Source organism: Hemitrygon akajei, chromosome 5 (assembly GCF_048418815.1).
Source record: "Hemitrygon akajei chromosome 5, sHemAka1.3, whole genome shotgun sequence".
NCBI classification, from domain to species: Eukaryota; Metazoa; Chordata; class Chondrichthyes; order Myliobatiformes; family Dasyatidae; genus Hemitrygon; species Hemitrygon akajei.
Genome location: NC_133128.1, coordinates 21,604,803 through 21,621,475, shown reverse-complemented (window position 1 = coordinate 21,621,475; position 16,673 = coordinate 21,604,803). Strand labels below are relative to the sequence as shown.

At 38.0% G+C, this 16,673-nt stretch overlaps 1 protein-coding gene across 1 annotated transcript in view; it reads left to right on the top strand.

Moving 5' to 3' along the window:
- The window catches only part of LOC140727539 (beta-1,3-galactosyltransferase 5-like), a 35,013-nt gene extending 24,466 nt beyond the window's left edge, over positions 1-10,547 (top strand). Inside the window, exon 2 of the mRNA XM_073044998.1 lies at positions 4,963-10,547. Within this exon, the coding sequence (XP_072901099.1) occupies positions 4,963-5,910 (948 nt within the window). The 3' untranslated portion in view covers positions 5,911-10,547. The remainder of the gene's footprint in view (positions 1-4,962) is intronic.
- Positions 10,548-16,673: the final 6,126 nt, after the last annotated feature.

Below are 16,673 nucleotides of genomic sequence, written 5' to 3'. Positions count from 1 at the left end.
GTCCCACCTTCTCCCTGGTTATTCTCTTGCTCTTGATGTATGCATAGAATGCCTTGGGATTCACCTTAATCCTTATTGTGAAGGACTTTTCATGGCACCTCCTGGCTTTCCTAATTCCCTTCTTTAGTTCTTTTCTGGCTTCTTTATACCCCTCGTGTGCTTTGTTTGGTCTTGACTTCCAAAGGTTTACATACTTTGACTTCTTCTTCATGACTAAATTCATCACCTCTCTGGACACATCCCCACCCTTCCTTCTAACAGGAACATACCTTTCCTGTACTCTGTGCAATTGATCTTTAAACACCCTTAACATGAATGATGTGGACATGCCAGAGAAAAGGTGTCTCAGTTAACTCTTCTTAGATCCTGCTCAATGCCCTCATAATTTGCCCTATTCCAATTTAAAGCTATCCCGCAAGAACCATGCCTATCCTTATCAATAGCTATCCTGAAAGTTCAGGAGTTGTGGTCACTGTTCCCTAATTGATCCCCCACAGAAAGGTCAGTCACCTGGCCAGGCTCATTCCCCAACACCACGTCCTTTAGTTGGACCATCCACATATTTATTTAAGAAACCTTCCTGGATACAGTTAACAAATTCTGCTCCATCCAACCCCTTACACCAAGAAAGTCCCAGTTTATATTCGGGAAGTTGAAATCCCCCTTGGAAACAACCCTATTGTTTTTACACATTTCCTTAATCTGATTGCATGTCTGTTCCTCAGTGTCCCAGTGGCTATTGGGGGTCTCTAGTAAAATCCCATCAGTGTGATTGCACCCTTCCTATTCCTGAGCTCCACCCAAATGGATTCTGTCTCACCTGTCAGGCATTCTGAATTCCCATATCTGACAGGAGGAGCATTCCATCCTGACCACTCTGCACTGGAAAAAAAAAGAGGCTTAAGTCCTCTTAGCTGTTCCTCCGCCTGTTCACGCTGAAGCCTGCTAAATCCAAAGCCATCCCAATCTCTCACTGCCACACTTCAACAATGGCTGTTCTGCTTGAGCCTACCTTCTTTTTTATTTGCAGCTGACTTTAGGCCTCTGATGCCAACACCGTGCCTGTGCAGCCAAAAAAAAAAACAGCCTTATCTGAATCTGCTCCCCTTATCCTCTCTCTGCTGACTTCCGTAGGGTTCCGACATTAACACTCACTCTCCGCACCTGAAACACTGAAGAAAGCATTCCACATTTGTACTTTGTTTCTGTTTATGATTTATTCTTAATAATTATAGAGAAAGATTGAAGAAGTATATTATTTCTAAGAAGCAAAATTATCCCTATTGTATAGACTTGCAAAGGAATTAATGTTAAAAAGAAGCATTTCTGCAATTTTCAATATTTAGATTCTGGCTTTGATTTCTCAAGTATTCAAAATGACAGGCTTATGTACCTCCAATGCTTGGCATCTTTCTCCCTTGTGCTTTAAGTTGCATTAAGTTGTGCAAGTCTAATTTAATATGTATTTTCTGTCATGCTGAAAGGTCCCAGCTGTAGTTTACTGTAATTACTTTACCAATAGATGCAGCATTGCTTGGTAGTAGGGGATGAAATGGTTCTAGGTGGTAAAGAACATGGCTTGCTAGCAAAACTGTTATTAGGTTAATTCACAAGAAAACCAAAGTCTAAAATGTGCAGAACAATTAACCATTTATTGAATTGATTACATTGATCCATTTTGGAAGATCACACTTCCATTCATGCAAAGATAGGACTAATGACCGTCTTATTACCTCTACAGTGCTTAACTACCCTCAGGTGATTGCTGTACCTTTAAACAACTCACAGGGTTTATAAGCCGGAGAACTACCCACCATGGATCAGAACTGAAGAAGCCTCTTGGATGAGTGGTGAAATGTCTTCTAGACAACAAGGCAAATCCAGCTGCCTTGATTCACTACTGCTTAAAATACAATGACCTGGATAATTGAGAGCCTTCATAGATGAACTGTTACAAACAGGAGAGAATCTGCAGATGCTGGAAATCCAAGCCACACATACAAAGTGCTGGATTTTAGACAGACTGTTATTTCAGTGATCTTTCATTGGAACTTGATGTGATCTTCCTCTTGTGAAGCTTTGTTTACCTAACCTTTAGAAAAAAGGCAGATATTCTTTTTAAGGCTGTATCAAAGTTGACTGACTCCATATGTTAACTGGAATGGGTAGGTTGCCTTATGAGGAAATTATAGACATGCTAAGCTTGTATTCATTGTTTAGAAAATTGAAGGAGGATCATTGAAACATACTGTATAAGATCCTGAGGTAATCTGATATCTTGAATGTCAAGAGCATGTTTCCTTTTGAGAGTAATCTAGAACTGAGGCTCAGCAATTTTAAATCGGGCAACGCCTAATGAAGACAGAAATGAGGTTTAAGAAAAGCTCAAGGGCAGAGTCATTGAATATGTTTAAGATAAAGACAGAAAAATTCTTCATATGCATGTGGTTGAGAGGTTATGGCAAACAGATGAGAATATGATATTAAAGTAGCAATCACAATAGCCTTGAACCTATTAAATAAAAGTGCAGGTTGAAGGGGTTGTGTGATGACTCCTGCCACAAGTTTGTGTGTTTGTATGTACAAAGGATATGGTGGTGGCACTGTGGTGAACTACATATACCTGTCTGGACACGCCCCTCTGCTGACTGCTCCTGTGGCTCCTCCCACAGACCCCTGTATAAAGGCGATTGGAGGCACTGCTCCTCCCTCAGTCTCCAGGATGTTGTGTGGTGATTTCTTGCAGCTAATAAAAGCCTATCGTTTGCCTCCCATCTCTGACAGTTATTGATGGTGCATCAGGCACTAAGATTAAATTACACGATATTTAGCACTCAGTGCGAAATTGACTCTGCAGCTGTGAACTCTGGTTTATCTTCTGTATTATTTGTTTTGTTTTATTGTTTGCAATATCTATTTGATCTTTTTTTTAGACAATGGATATTTGTTGGTCATGTGTGGTTTAGCATGAATTATGTTGTGTTTTTTTGGTTTCCTGTGGCTGCCTGCAAGAAGATGAATCTCAAGCTTCTATATGATATACATACTATGATAATGAATTTACTTTGAACTTTAAACCAGTAACCCAGTAAAGACTGGGCTAGCAGAGTACAGACTTCAAATCCCACCAGAGCAGCTGAAGAGTTTAAAGTCTCTAAATAACTTGCAATTTAACAGGAAAAAGCTTCTAGGTAATAATGAAAACTACTAAACAACCCATTTCATTCAGTAATACTTGCTTGTGATTCAAAGATGCAAAGTACATTTATTAGCAAAGTACAAAGTGTACATATACAGAATACTCTTAAGATTTGTCCTTCCGCAGGCAGCCATGAAACAAAGAAACACCATGGAACCTGATCAAGAAAACATCAAACACCCAAAACATGAAAAAAGAATAAATTGAGCAAACTGCAAAAAAACAAGAGAACAACACATAAAATATCAAATGTCAAACCAGTAGTGTTCAGTTAAAGCAACTCACACAAAATGCTGGAGGAATTCAGCAGGCCAGGCAGCATCTATGAAAACAAGTAAACAGTCAATGTTTCAGGCCGAGACCCTTCATCAGGACTGGCTAGTTCAGTTCAGCACCATGTGGCTAGTAATGCAAGCTGCAGGCCATTCTTCGCCAAAGTTCCCCAGTCTGCATCAAACTGCTCAAAAACAGTAAAAATAATTCCTGATCCTGAAAAATGTGTCAGTCTCTTAAATAGCCTCAACATTTTTCTTAACATATTTTAATCCAGTTAAAGTACACTTCTGATTTCTTGCACTAATTTGTAAGCAGAAGAACATTATATAACCTTCTTTCAGTTCTTTATGATTTACGTAATTTGATCTAGATGTGTCTGTCATGTACATAATCCAGCAACTGTAATGCAACTAAATATCCCAAGGGAAATATCCTCATACAGCGATCAGAAGTGGAGAGAGTGAGCAATTTCAAGATCCTGTGTGTCAAGATCTTTGAGGATCTAACCTGGTCCCAACATATTGAGGCAGTTATAAACAAAGCAAGGCAGCAGCTATATTTCATTATGGGTTCAAGAGATTTGGTTTGTCACCTAAAACACTTGGAAACTTCTATAGGTGTACCGTGAAGAGCATTCTGACAGGCTGCAGCACTGTCTGGGTGGTGGGGTGGGGAGGGTGGGGGTGTTGCTACTGCATGCGACCAAAAGAAGCTACAGAAAGTTGTAAAATTAGTCAGCTCCATCTTGGGTTCTAGCCTACATAGTATCCAAGACATCTTTAAGGAGCGGTGCCTCAGAAAGGCAGAGTCCATTATTAAGGACCCCATCACCCAGGTCATGCCTCTTCTCACTGTTACCACCAGGAAGGAGGTTCAGAAGCCTGAAGGCACACACTCAGTGATTCATGAACAACTTCTTCTCTTCTGCCATCTAATTACTAAATGGTCATTGAACCCATGAACACTACCTCACGTTTTTTTAAATATTATTTCTGTTATTATGCTATCTTAATCTAACTATTTAATAATCACATATATACTTACTTTAATTGATTTACTTATTTTTTCTTTCTATATTAAGTCAACAAATTTCATGACACGTAGTGCTGATAATAAATCTGATTCTGAAATTATTGAACAAAATTTGACTTTTGTCAAAGGTATTAAGTATATTGAATACAAGCTTGTCAAAGAGGAAAGAGAAAGAGAATCTGAGAGATTTAGGCAGAGAATTCATAACTTAGAGCCTGGAAATAGAGGGCGTAGCCACAAGAGAGATTAAAGTTGAGGACAGATTCAACAGTTCTTTTCTCCACACCCACAGATGCCACTCAACCTGAATTATGTTTTGGATTGAGACAAGAATTGAAGGAGCATAGGTTTCTCAGAGGATAATTGAGCTGACAGTAAAATGAAAATTATTTGCATTCTTTATTGTAAAAACATATTGCTATTTATTTGTACTAATCTTTCTGTCTTTTTTTCAGATGTTCAGAAACAAAATTGTGTTTCTTCTAGCTGCATTAATTACAGCTTGTACATTTTTGGTGTGCTTTTTGTATACAAGCACATACAAAGTTAATCTCATGGTCTTCAACAGCAATAAACTTTCAATCGTAAAGGAAAATAAAGAATTCCTTCTTGTACCAAAGGCAAACTGTGATGAAGATCCTCCCTTCCTGCTCTATCTGGTGACAGCCTCTCACCACCAGTCAGAAGAACGCGATGCCATCCGCCGCACCTGGGGCAGAGATCAACGTATAGCTGGGAAAAGGACTGTTGCCTATTTTCTCCTTGGTTATGATCCAGTATACCAATCCGCTATCTTAAAAGAAAGCTACTACTATGGGGACATTATACAAAAGAACTTTACAGACTCATATGATAACCTCACATTGAAAGTGCTGATGGGTATCAAGTGGGTACATGAACTATGCCCTTTGGTTACCTTTGTGATGAAAACTGACTCCGATATGTTTGTAAACACTTATTACCTGACTGAGCTTCTTCTGGGTAAGAATCAGGATCTCCTATACACAGGGCATGTCAAAATCAAGGAGAAGCCCATCAGGAACCCAATGAGCAAGTGGTTTATGGCTGAGGAGGATTATCCGAACAGCACCTACCCTCCCTTTTGTTCAGGTACGGGATATCTTTTCTCTGGGGCCCTTGCAGGGAAAATCATTGCTGTTTCTAAACACATTCCCATCCTCAGACTGGAAGATGTATACATCGGGCTGTGCCTTGCAGAGCTAAATGTAACTCCAGTGGAACTCTACTCTAGCCGGACATTTTACGACTTCAAGGTGAAATTCAGCATTTGTAGATTTCAGAAGCTTGTAACATCGCATGGAGTCATCCCGGATGAGATTCTAGTTTACTGGAAAGTATTGGGAGAACTCGGCAAAGAGGAGTGTGAAGAGAAAAAAAAGTAAAGAATTCCAATGGACATAATTAAGTAATTGTAGGGCATGTCAGAGCCAAAAACTAAAGGAAAATTATTTGCATAAACACAAACCATTCTGCAGATGCTGGAAATCTTGAGTAACACACACAAAATGAACTCAGCAAGTCAGGCAGCATATCTATGGAGGGGCCATAGATGACCTGATGAAGGGTCTCAGACCAAATTGTCATCTGGTGATTTCCCTCCACAGATGATTCCTGCCTTGCTGAGTTCCTCTAGCATTATTTTGCATGCTGCTCAGGAAAATCCTTTTGATGCTGACTAGATATAATAATAGCATTCATTTCAGTTCCAGCAATGGCTAAAGTCTGCTTGAATTATCCATGTTAAAACCTTCTCTCCCACTTTGCCCTGGCTCTGCCCATTTTAAGCGGCTGAATAGCTGAAATGAGATCATAAAGTATTTCATGAGTGATCAGGTTAAAAAAAAACAATTTCTGGAACTAATGAGCAGATCATCGATGGCTCTTCATAAATGCTGCCTGATAGCTGGCATGAATATGCTTATGTCAAGAATCTCAAGCAGCTTTTTACAGTTCAGGTAGCGTTTGTGGAAAGAGAAACAGAAGTAATATTTCAGACCTTCATTGGATTGACACAAAGCATTAACTCTGTTCCTCTTCCTGCTGAGTTCCTCCAGCATTTTGTGAGAGTTGCTTGAGAAGAATACATTATTTTAAAATTTAATGATAATGATGCTGATGGTTGAATGAAATTAGCATAATATTTTTTTCCTTCCAAGCATAAAGGCAATTAAAAGCCTATCTTTAATTGGAGTAAAATTTACATTAAGATATTAGCCCATGTAATTTGCATGTTTTCAATGGAATTGATCCTATTGAACTTCTTACTGTAGCTGGACAAGCATTGGATCAACAAGGCAGCAATGGCTTGGACCAAGTGCTGGTAAATGGGATTTATTATCACTGACGTATGTCATGAAATTTGTTGTTTTGCATAGCGGTATGACGCAATGCATAAAATTATGAATAGAAGATATAAAATCTATAAGTAGTGCAAAAAGAGAGGATAAGAGTGAAGTAATGTTTATGGGTTCATGAATTGTTCAGAAATCTGACAGTGGAGGAGAAGAAGTTGTTCCTAAAACTTTGAATGTGGTTTTAGAGCATCCTGTACTTTCTGCCGGATGGTAATAATAAGAAGAGGGCATGTCCTGGATGGCGAGGGGTCCTTAATGATGGATGCCACCTTCTTGCGGCTCTCTCTAAACAAGAGCCTGATGGCTGGTGTGGACATTGTGGTCCAAAGGGCCCGTTTCTGTGCTCTGTGATAGTGACCAGATCTCAGATAGCCTTCTTCAACATTGCAATGTGAAGAATATTTAACTATGAGGAAACAACAGCATATTGCAAAAGTGTAGCAGCATGGAAACATAGTGGTTAGCACAGCATTTTACAGAACCAGCAACCTAGGTTCAATTCTCACTGCTTCTAGTAAGGAGTGTATACGATCTTCCCGTGACTGCATGGGTTTCCTCCGGGTGCTCTGGTTTCTAAAGATGTACTGATTGGAAGGTTAATTGGTCTTTGTAATTCTCCAATGATTAGGCTAGGGTTAAATCAGGGGATTGCTGTGCAGCGTGGCTCGAAGGACCACAAGGGCCTAGTCAATGCTGTATCTAATTAATAAATAAATAAATGTGGATAAATCTGCAGAATTAGCAACATAATTGAAAAATGTTAATGTAACTTAGCAGAGATAAGAAAATTTAAGTGGTTGAATTTTACTTGACAAACAAGAATCCAAAAATTGGACAAAAGCAAAGAGCTTTCAGAATGCAAATTCAAAATCACTAAAGGTAGTGATGCAGGTTAATAATCTCACACAAAGGCACATCAGGGATGAAGATTTGACTTCTGGTAGAAGTAAATTAATAAGTAGAGAAGTTAAATTTGGGTCATGAAGTGTAGTGTATATTCAATATTTCAGTTATATTTAATTAATCTTGTATATATGTTGATTGATTGATTGATTGATTAAATATTTTTGTTAGTTTAAATAATTAATTACAGGTTATATATAAAAATATGTTAATTGCATACATCACTACCATGTGATACATGCAGACCTCACTAAAAATGAACACAAAGTTACACCCACATTTTGAACTCCCATATCTCCTTTGAATTAATTTTAATGTTTTGAAGTTACGAAACATAACATTGGTATCGAGTATTTTATAAATGAACCTGATATGGCTAGCAACTGTTAAAGCAAAGCGAGATGTTCAAAGTAAAATTAACGCTGTGAGGAACGGATGAATTTGAAAAGCAACAGCCCAGCTGTCGAGTTTAAAATGAAAGTAATCCAGCACATGTTCTTCAGAAGGGCAGACACGATCAATTTTTTTTAAAAGACCATAAATGGAAAAATTCGGGGTTCATAAAGAGTGAGTACCGATGATAACCGAAATCAGTTGGATCAACCTATCTCTTATGAGGAAATTGCTGAGGGTACACATTTATTGCACTCGGTGAAGGCTCCAGGTCCCGACAGTTTTTCTGGAGAATTTTATAAGGCTTTTTCCTCATTGCTTATACCTCATTTATATTTAATCCTTTTGGACTCCTTTAAGTTGGGTAGGTTGGCACAATCTTTTTATGAAGCTTCTATTTTGCTTATTCTTAAAAAAAATAAGAACCCAACTGAATGTGAGTCATATAGACCTTACTTAATGTTGACACTAAAATCCTATCCAAACCTCTGGCTCGTAGGATTGAAAATATTTTACCATCTATTATCTCTGACAATCAGACTGGATTTATTAAAAATTGATATTCCTATTTTAATATTTGTTGTTTATTATATGTTATTTATTCTCCTTCTAAAGAGATATTGGAATGTATCCTTAGATACATTCTTTTCAGTCCTTAGACACTGAAAAATCCTGCAATCGGATTGAATGGAATTACTTATTTAAAACCTTAGAAAAATTTAATTTTCAGCCCGATTTTATTCATTGGATTAAATTACTTTATCTCCCTCTGCTCGGGTTCTTACTAACTCTCTGAATTTAAACTTCAGTGTTGAACTAGACAAGGTTGAACCTTGAGCCCTTTGCTTTTTGATCTGGCTTTAGAACCCTTAACTATTGCTTTTCATGAATCTAATGATATCACTGGTATTTTAAGGAGAGGTATAACTCACGAAGTTTCTTTTTATGCAAATGACCTTTTGCTTTATATTTCTAATGTTGAGACTTATTCATTCTTTCTTTACTCTCCTGTTTTAGTCAGTTTTCAGGATATAAACTAAATTTTCATAAGTGTGAACTTGTTCTTTTGAATAATTTGGTCTCAATTAATACTAACCTTTCTTTTAAAATTGTAAGATAACAATTTACTTATTTGGGTCTAACAATTACTAAGAATTATAAATACTTATTTAAAGAAATGTTTTACCTTGCTGAATTATGTCAAAAGGGCACTATTAAAATGGTCGCCCATTTCATTATCGTTGATTGGCCAAATTAATTCTATTAAAATGAATATTTTACCTAAATTTTTATACCTTTTTCAGGCCTTACCCGTTTTTATTCCTAAATCCTTTTTTGATTCTCTTGATTCTATCATATCTTCATATACATGGAAAAATAAACACTCAATTAAATAAAGTTCATCTTCAAAAAACTAAAAAGAATGGAGGTTTCACTTTACCATATCTTTGGTTTTATTACCGGGCAGTCAATATACAGAATCTTACATTTTGGTTATATTATATTAACCGAGAGTGTTGGCACGTGGCCAAGTGGTTAAGGTATTCATCTAGTGATCTGAAGGTCACTAGTTCGAGCCTTGGCTGAAGCTTGCGTGTGTGTCCTTGAGCAAGGAACTTAAGCACACATTGCTGTGTGACGACACTGATGCCAAGCTGTATGGGTCCTAATGCCCTTCCCTTGGACAACATTGGTGGCATGGAGAGAGGAGACTTGTAGCTTGGGCAACTGCTGGTCTTCCATAAAAAAACCTTGCCCAGGCTTGCGCCCTGGAAACTTTCCAAGGTGCAAGTCCATGGCCTTTCGAGACTAACAGAGGCCTATTATTAACCAAGAGGACTGCCCGGTTTGGGTTCTTTAGAAGCTAACTCTGTTAATAAATTTTCTATCATCTCTCTTCTCAATTCCTTTATTTTTAAGTAAACTAACTGATAGTTTTGTATTTAAACATACTTTGAGGATTTGGGTACAATTTAGAAAATATTTTGGTTTACTGAGATTTTCTCTTTTCAAGTCCCATTTTTTCTAACTTATTTTTAAACCTTCTATGACTGATGTAACTTTTAAAGATTGGGATGGACTGGGTATTAAAAGCTTCCAGGATTTATTTGTTGGAGGAAATCTCTTTTCATTTGAGCAGTTGTCAAGTAAATATAGCTTAACAAAAACCCACTTTTTTGATATTTACAAATTAGAGACTTTTTGTGGTCTCAAGTACATGCATTTCCTAAAAGCCCTGATAAGAATTTATTAGATGTAATTTTTAATTTGAAGCCTTTTCATAATGGATCAATATCTAATATTTATGATATGTTGTTGGGAATAAGAAACGTTCTTTTAGACAAAATTAAAAATCTCTGAGAACAAGATTTACAGACTTCAATTTCTGAGGAAACTTGGAATGAAATTTTTTAATTGGTTAATACCTCATTGTTGTGTGCCTGTCACTTCCTCCTACAATTTAAAGTGGTCCATAGGGCCCACATGACTAAAGATAAGCTGTCTCATTTTTATTTGGATATAAAATTAATTAATGGAGAGGCTTCATTAATTCATATGTTCTGGACATACCCGCATCTTGAAAAATGAAGGAAGTATTTCAAACTTTTTCTGTGCTTTTTAAAGTAAATTTTAAACCAAACCCTTTGACTGCCTTATTTGGTATTGGTGGAGGAAAAGATATTATCTTGGAGACACCTGATTTGCACATTTTGCCTTTTATTTCTCTTAAAGCTACGAGGGCATTGTTGCTTAGGTGGAAGGATGTTGCTAAAGAAACTCCTCCTCATCTCTGTTCTACAAGGATGCCCCACTGTTCTGAGGCTGTGTCCTCTGGCCTTAGACTCTCCAACCATAGGAAACATCCTCTCCACATCCACTCTATTGAGGCCTTTCACCTTTCGATAGGTTTCAATGAGGTCACCCCTCATTCTTCTGAATTGTAGTGAATACAGGCCCAGAACCATCAAACACTCTTTATATGAAAAACCATTCAATCCTGGAATCATTTTCATGAACCTCCTGTGAACCCTCTCCAGTTTCAGCAAGCCCTTTTTAAGGTAAGGGACCTCAAACTGTTCACAATACTCTAAGTGAGGCCTCACCAGTGTCTTATAAAGTTTCAATGTTGCTTGTTTTTATGTTCTAGTCTGCTTGAAATTAATGCTAATATCGCGTTTGCCTTCATCACCACAGACTCAACCAGCTAATTAACCCTTAGGGATTCCTGCACAGAGTCTCCCAAGCGTTTTGCATTTTCTCTCCATTTAGAAAATAGTTAACCCTTTCATTTATTCTACCAAAGTGCATGACCATACACTTCCCGACACTGTATTCCACCTGTAATTTCTTTGCCCATTCTCCTGATCTGTCCAAGTCGTTCTGTTTCCTCTCTACTTCCTCAAAACTACCTGCCCCTCCACCTATTATCTACAAACTTTGCAACAAAGCCATCAATCATACAAATCCTTACAATCCTAGGACATTAAGCTCCCAACTATAATCCTCATGCAGCCATGATTTAGTGATCCCTACAATATCATACCCGCCAACCTGCAACTGTGCTGCAAGTTCATCTACCTTGTTCCATATACTGCACACAATCAAATAAAAAACCTTCAGTCCTGTATTCACCCTTTTCAATTTTGTCCACCTTTTATGTTACAACTCATCCTGTTGACTACAACTTTGCCCTATTACTATCCTCTCTTCACTGCCCATTGCCTCTGTTTGTAAACCAGCTACCTTATCTTCAGAACTATTAACTGCTTTTCCTAAAATACACAGGACACTAGTTGCACAATGTTCGACCTTTTGCTTCCTAACTTCATCTGAGGTCTTACCAATATCTGCCTCTACAACCTCTCCGCTAACTGTTCTGCCACTCTGGTTCTCAGCCCCTGCAACTCTAGTATAAGCCCCATCTTCCAGCATTAACAAATCTCCCCGCTAGGATATTAGTCTCCCTCCAAGTCAGGTGCAAACTGCCCCTTCTGTACAGGTCCCACCTTCCCTGGAAGAGAGCCCAATGATCCAAAACTCTTATGCCCTCCCTCCTATACCAACTCCTTAGCCATGTATTAAACTGTATAATCTTCCAATTTCTGGCCTCACTAGCACATGGCACGGTTAGGAATCCTGAGGTCACAACCCTGGTGGTCCTGTCCTTTAACTTTGCACCTAACTCCTTGAACTCTTTGTGCAGAACCTCATCACTTACTCTTCTCATGTCATTGGTACCTACATGGATTACGACTTCTGGCTGTTCTTTCTCCAACTTAAGAATGCTAAGGACTCAATCCGAGATATCCCAGACCCTGGCACCCTGTCACAGTGCAACTGAAACAGGATATCCCGCACTTAGTTCAACACTGTTACACACAATGAAGATCTAGGAATTTGCAATGCATGGTAAGATGTCAGGTTAATATGCAACATCAAAACTTTGATGAAAACAATTGATATGGTGTTTTCTCGATCTTCAACTAAAATATGCACATTTAAAGAAATTGCAAAAACATCTGAAAATGAAGCTGTTGCTTTCAGACCACTGAATGAAGTGAGATGGCTATCTAGACCAGCCTTTCTCAACCTTTTTGTCCTGGAGAAACCCTTGAAATAATTTTCCGATCTCAGAGTTACCCATGCATAAAAATTATTACATCTACAGCTAACAGTACGTTAGTGTGATCAGTAAGTTGTAGATATTTTAATCCAAAAATAATTGTCAATGCTCTTTTGAGTAGAGAATGAATTTTTAACCAACCTTTCTTTAAAAAAAACACATAGTTAGCTTAGCTTGCCTTTCTTGAAATTAATCTCTTTCTTACCCTTTCATAAAATATTAAAAGATCATAAGGCAAACAATAAATTTCTCCATTCTGGGTTGAACTTGAGATAAGCACACATGGATTTCACCTTCAGCTCACAGAGCAGCTCAAGAAGTTCTTCCTCTTCTCTCAAAGTCAAGATCTCAGGCTGAGCAAAAGAAAAGGTCCTTCACCCGGTTATACACTTATGTTGAAATGGAGGAAAAATTCTGTTCAATTCTGTTCTGTGGTTCTCCCAGGTGGTTTTCAAGAAGACTCGAAACTTTCTGATATCAGTCCTCATTCTGTAGATCAAGCAGCAGTGGAAACATTTCAAGATTTCTTTTTGCAACATGATTTTTACAAAGACTCTGCTTCCTTTTAAATTCAAGAATCTTGTCACTTGAAGTCAATACATTTCTCCAGGACTTTGTAAAAACTTGTTCCAATGTCTGTTAAATAGGCTAGCCTCTGCAGCTATTCATCCTCAAAGCACTTAGCAAAATCTGATCGACTATTTTCTTGAAAGTACTTCCGCAATTAACTTTTCAGCTCAAACATCCTGTTGAAAAGACTTCCTCTGCTAAGCCACTAGTTTTCTGTCTCTAGCAGGGGACTGCTGTGCTCTGTCCAAGTTTTCACACAGTGTTTTAAACTTTCTTGAGCGAACTGGACTTAAAGCTACGGAATTACTTGCTTCCTGAACCCTTTATTTTCAATGTGACTTTATTTTCAGCTTTAATCTGTTTGTTTTGAGATTCCAATAGTCATTTCAAATAATCAGTACTTTTACATGTTATATGGCTGGGATTTGTAGTTAAGTGGCTTTCCAATTTTGCTGGAACCATTGTTACATTGGTTAAGGCAAACACAAGGAAATCTGCAGATGCTGGAAATTCAAGCAACACACACAAAATGCTGGTGGAACACAGCAGGCCAGGTAGCATCTATAGGGAGAAGCACTGTTGACGTTTTGGGCCGAGACCCTTTGTCAGGATGAACTAAAAGGAAAGATAGTAAGAGATTTGAAAGTAGGAGGGGGAGGGGGAAATGCGAAATGATAGGAGAAGACCGGAGGGGGTGGGGTGAAGCTGAGAGCTGGAAAGGTGATTGGCAAAAGGGATACAGAGCTGGAGAAGGGAAAGGATCATTGGAAGTGAGGCCTAGGGAGAAAGAAAGGGGGAGGGGATCCATAATTGCTCTTCATCCTCAGGAATCCGCTCCCCCTCCTACTTTCAAATCTCTTACTATCTTTCCTTTCAGTTAGTCCTGACGAAGGGTCTCGGCCCGAAACGTCGACAGTGCTTCCCCCTATAGATGCTGCCTGGTCTGCTGCGTTCCACCAGCATTTTGTGTGTGTTGCTACATTTTTAAGTTGTTTACCACAGACTAGGCTTAATGGAATAGGAGAACTTGAATCACCAATCCAGTTAAACGTATTGGTAAGCAGCTTTCATTGTAAAGAAGGAATTTTTCCTATCCATTGTTGTATTAATGCAGTGAAATGACTCAGAAGATTGTAATTCTTCATCATTAATCTTAACAGAATGTCTATAGGCCGAGGCCTAGAATCCTCCTCTTCCATTTCACACTTCCTCTTCAAAAAGAGCCACATTAGACCATCTTTAGAATGAAAATTTCCCTCCAATTTTCTACTACACTAGTAGTTTGTTCACATCCATAAGTCAGTTGGCAGTACATAAGGGGAAGTTGTGGGAGGTAATTCGGGATGGAGAGGCTGATGTCACAGCCCAAGTTGGGCGAGTCCATTCGATGCTCGGAAAATGCACTTCTTGTTCCTCAACAGCCTACCGTCCTCCCCTCCGTGCAATACAGCGCTCACCAGTTATCAACCAATTACCCATATCTTGCACCAAAAACTGAGAATGGACTCAACCAAATAAACACGGTCCAGCTGCACACTGCCACACTGGGCTGAGATTGGAAATGGGCTGCTCGGTCACTGCCACCACCGCGAGTGCTAGCGTCGTGCATTGCGCAAAGTTCAAAAAATGATGTTTGTGTTTTTTATTATGATCTCTCACAGAACCCCAAGCAACCTCACACAGAACCCCGGTTAAGGAACCCTCATCTAGACACTTTGCACTGCAGGCAATCATAAACAATTATGAGGCAATGTTGCATATTTTGAGGAGGATAGTTTAAATTACCCTGTGGCAAAATACTGGCACAAGAAGTTGATTAGCAGTGAATACAAACTAGCTTTAGAGGTGTTAAATGATGTCTTTGAAGTACTGGCTGCACTGTGCAAGACTCTGGAAAGCAATGGGTTAACACCAATTGATACACTTCATTTTTCACGAGGCAAAATTAACAAAATAAGAAAGCAGGTTTTTGGAGGCTGTGTCATGAAGTAAGAAAAATAAATTTTAGCTAAGCCAAAGTCGTGACAAAAACATGACAGCATATATTAATTATCTCTTGACCTTTGTAAACCTTCTCAGCAACGGTTTCCTGAAGATGAAGAGCAATTATGGATAACATTTAATGTTTCTGTGCTTGGAAATTGTGACTTGATTTTTAGCAAAGACCAAGTCAGCGTCTTATGTGGAAAATATTATGACTATCTTGCTGAAAACACTGTCATAGTTAAGCAGTACAATGAATTCAAATTTGATGTACAAGAAAAGATTAAATCTGGACTTATTACCAGTTTTCCTGAAATGGTGACATTTGCACCTCAAAATGAAGAATTTTGCGGCCTTCCAAAGACTGCCCATCATAGGTCTGCTTAGAAGTTAATTCTGTAAAAAATTCCTCTATTGTCTCTCTTCTTGGATCATACTCTTCTTTTTCAGCAAATAAAACAACAGATAACATAATTGTTAAGCAAACTTTAAGGATCTGGTCTTAATTTAGAAATTTTTTTGGTTTAGCGAATTTTTCATTATCATCTCCCATTCTCCTTAATTATTTTTTTATCCCTTCCATGACTGATAAAGTCTTTAAAGATTGGGATGAATTAGGTATTAAGTGTTTTTGGGACCTGTTTATCTCAGGATCTCTTGCTTCATTTGACCAATTGTCAAATAAATTTGCACTCCCAAAATCACATTTTTACAGATACCTTCAAATTAGAGATTTTCTACGTTTCCAATTAGCTACTTTTCCTATAGGTCCTGGTAAAAATTTACTGGACGATCTTTTAAATTTAAAACCTTTTGTTAATGGTTCTATTACTGGTATCTATAACTTGTTGATTGATTCTAGACAAGACATTTTAGATAAAATAAAAAAAGCTTGGGAGGATGACCTAAATTGTAAGATTTCTGATGACAGATGGAATAAAATTCTTATACGGGTTAATAAATCATCTTTCTGTGCTTGTCATTCTCTTCTACAATTTAAAGTGGTTCATAGAGCTTACATTTCTAAACAGAAGCTCTCCAGTTTTTACCCGAATGTTTCTCCACTTTGTAATAAATGCAACTCTGCTGATGCCTCTTTAATTCATATGTTTTGGTTTTGCCCTACAATTGAAAAGTTTTGGCGGGAAGTATTTCATACCTTCTCTCAACTTTTTAGGGTCCAATTTGACCCAAATCCCCTTACTGCCTTGTTTGGTATTATTGCAAATGAAGATATAACTTTAAATACTCCTAACCTACAGGTTTTAGTTTTTACCTCTCTTTTTAGCAAGAAGAGCAATCTTGCTTAAATGGAAGG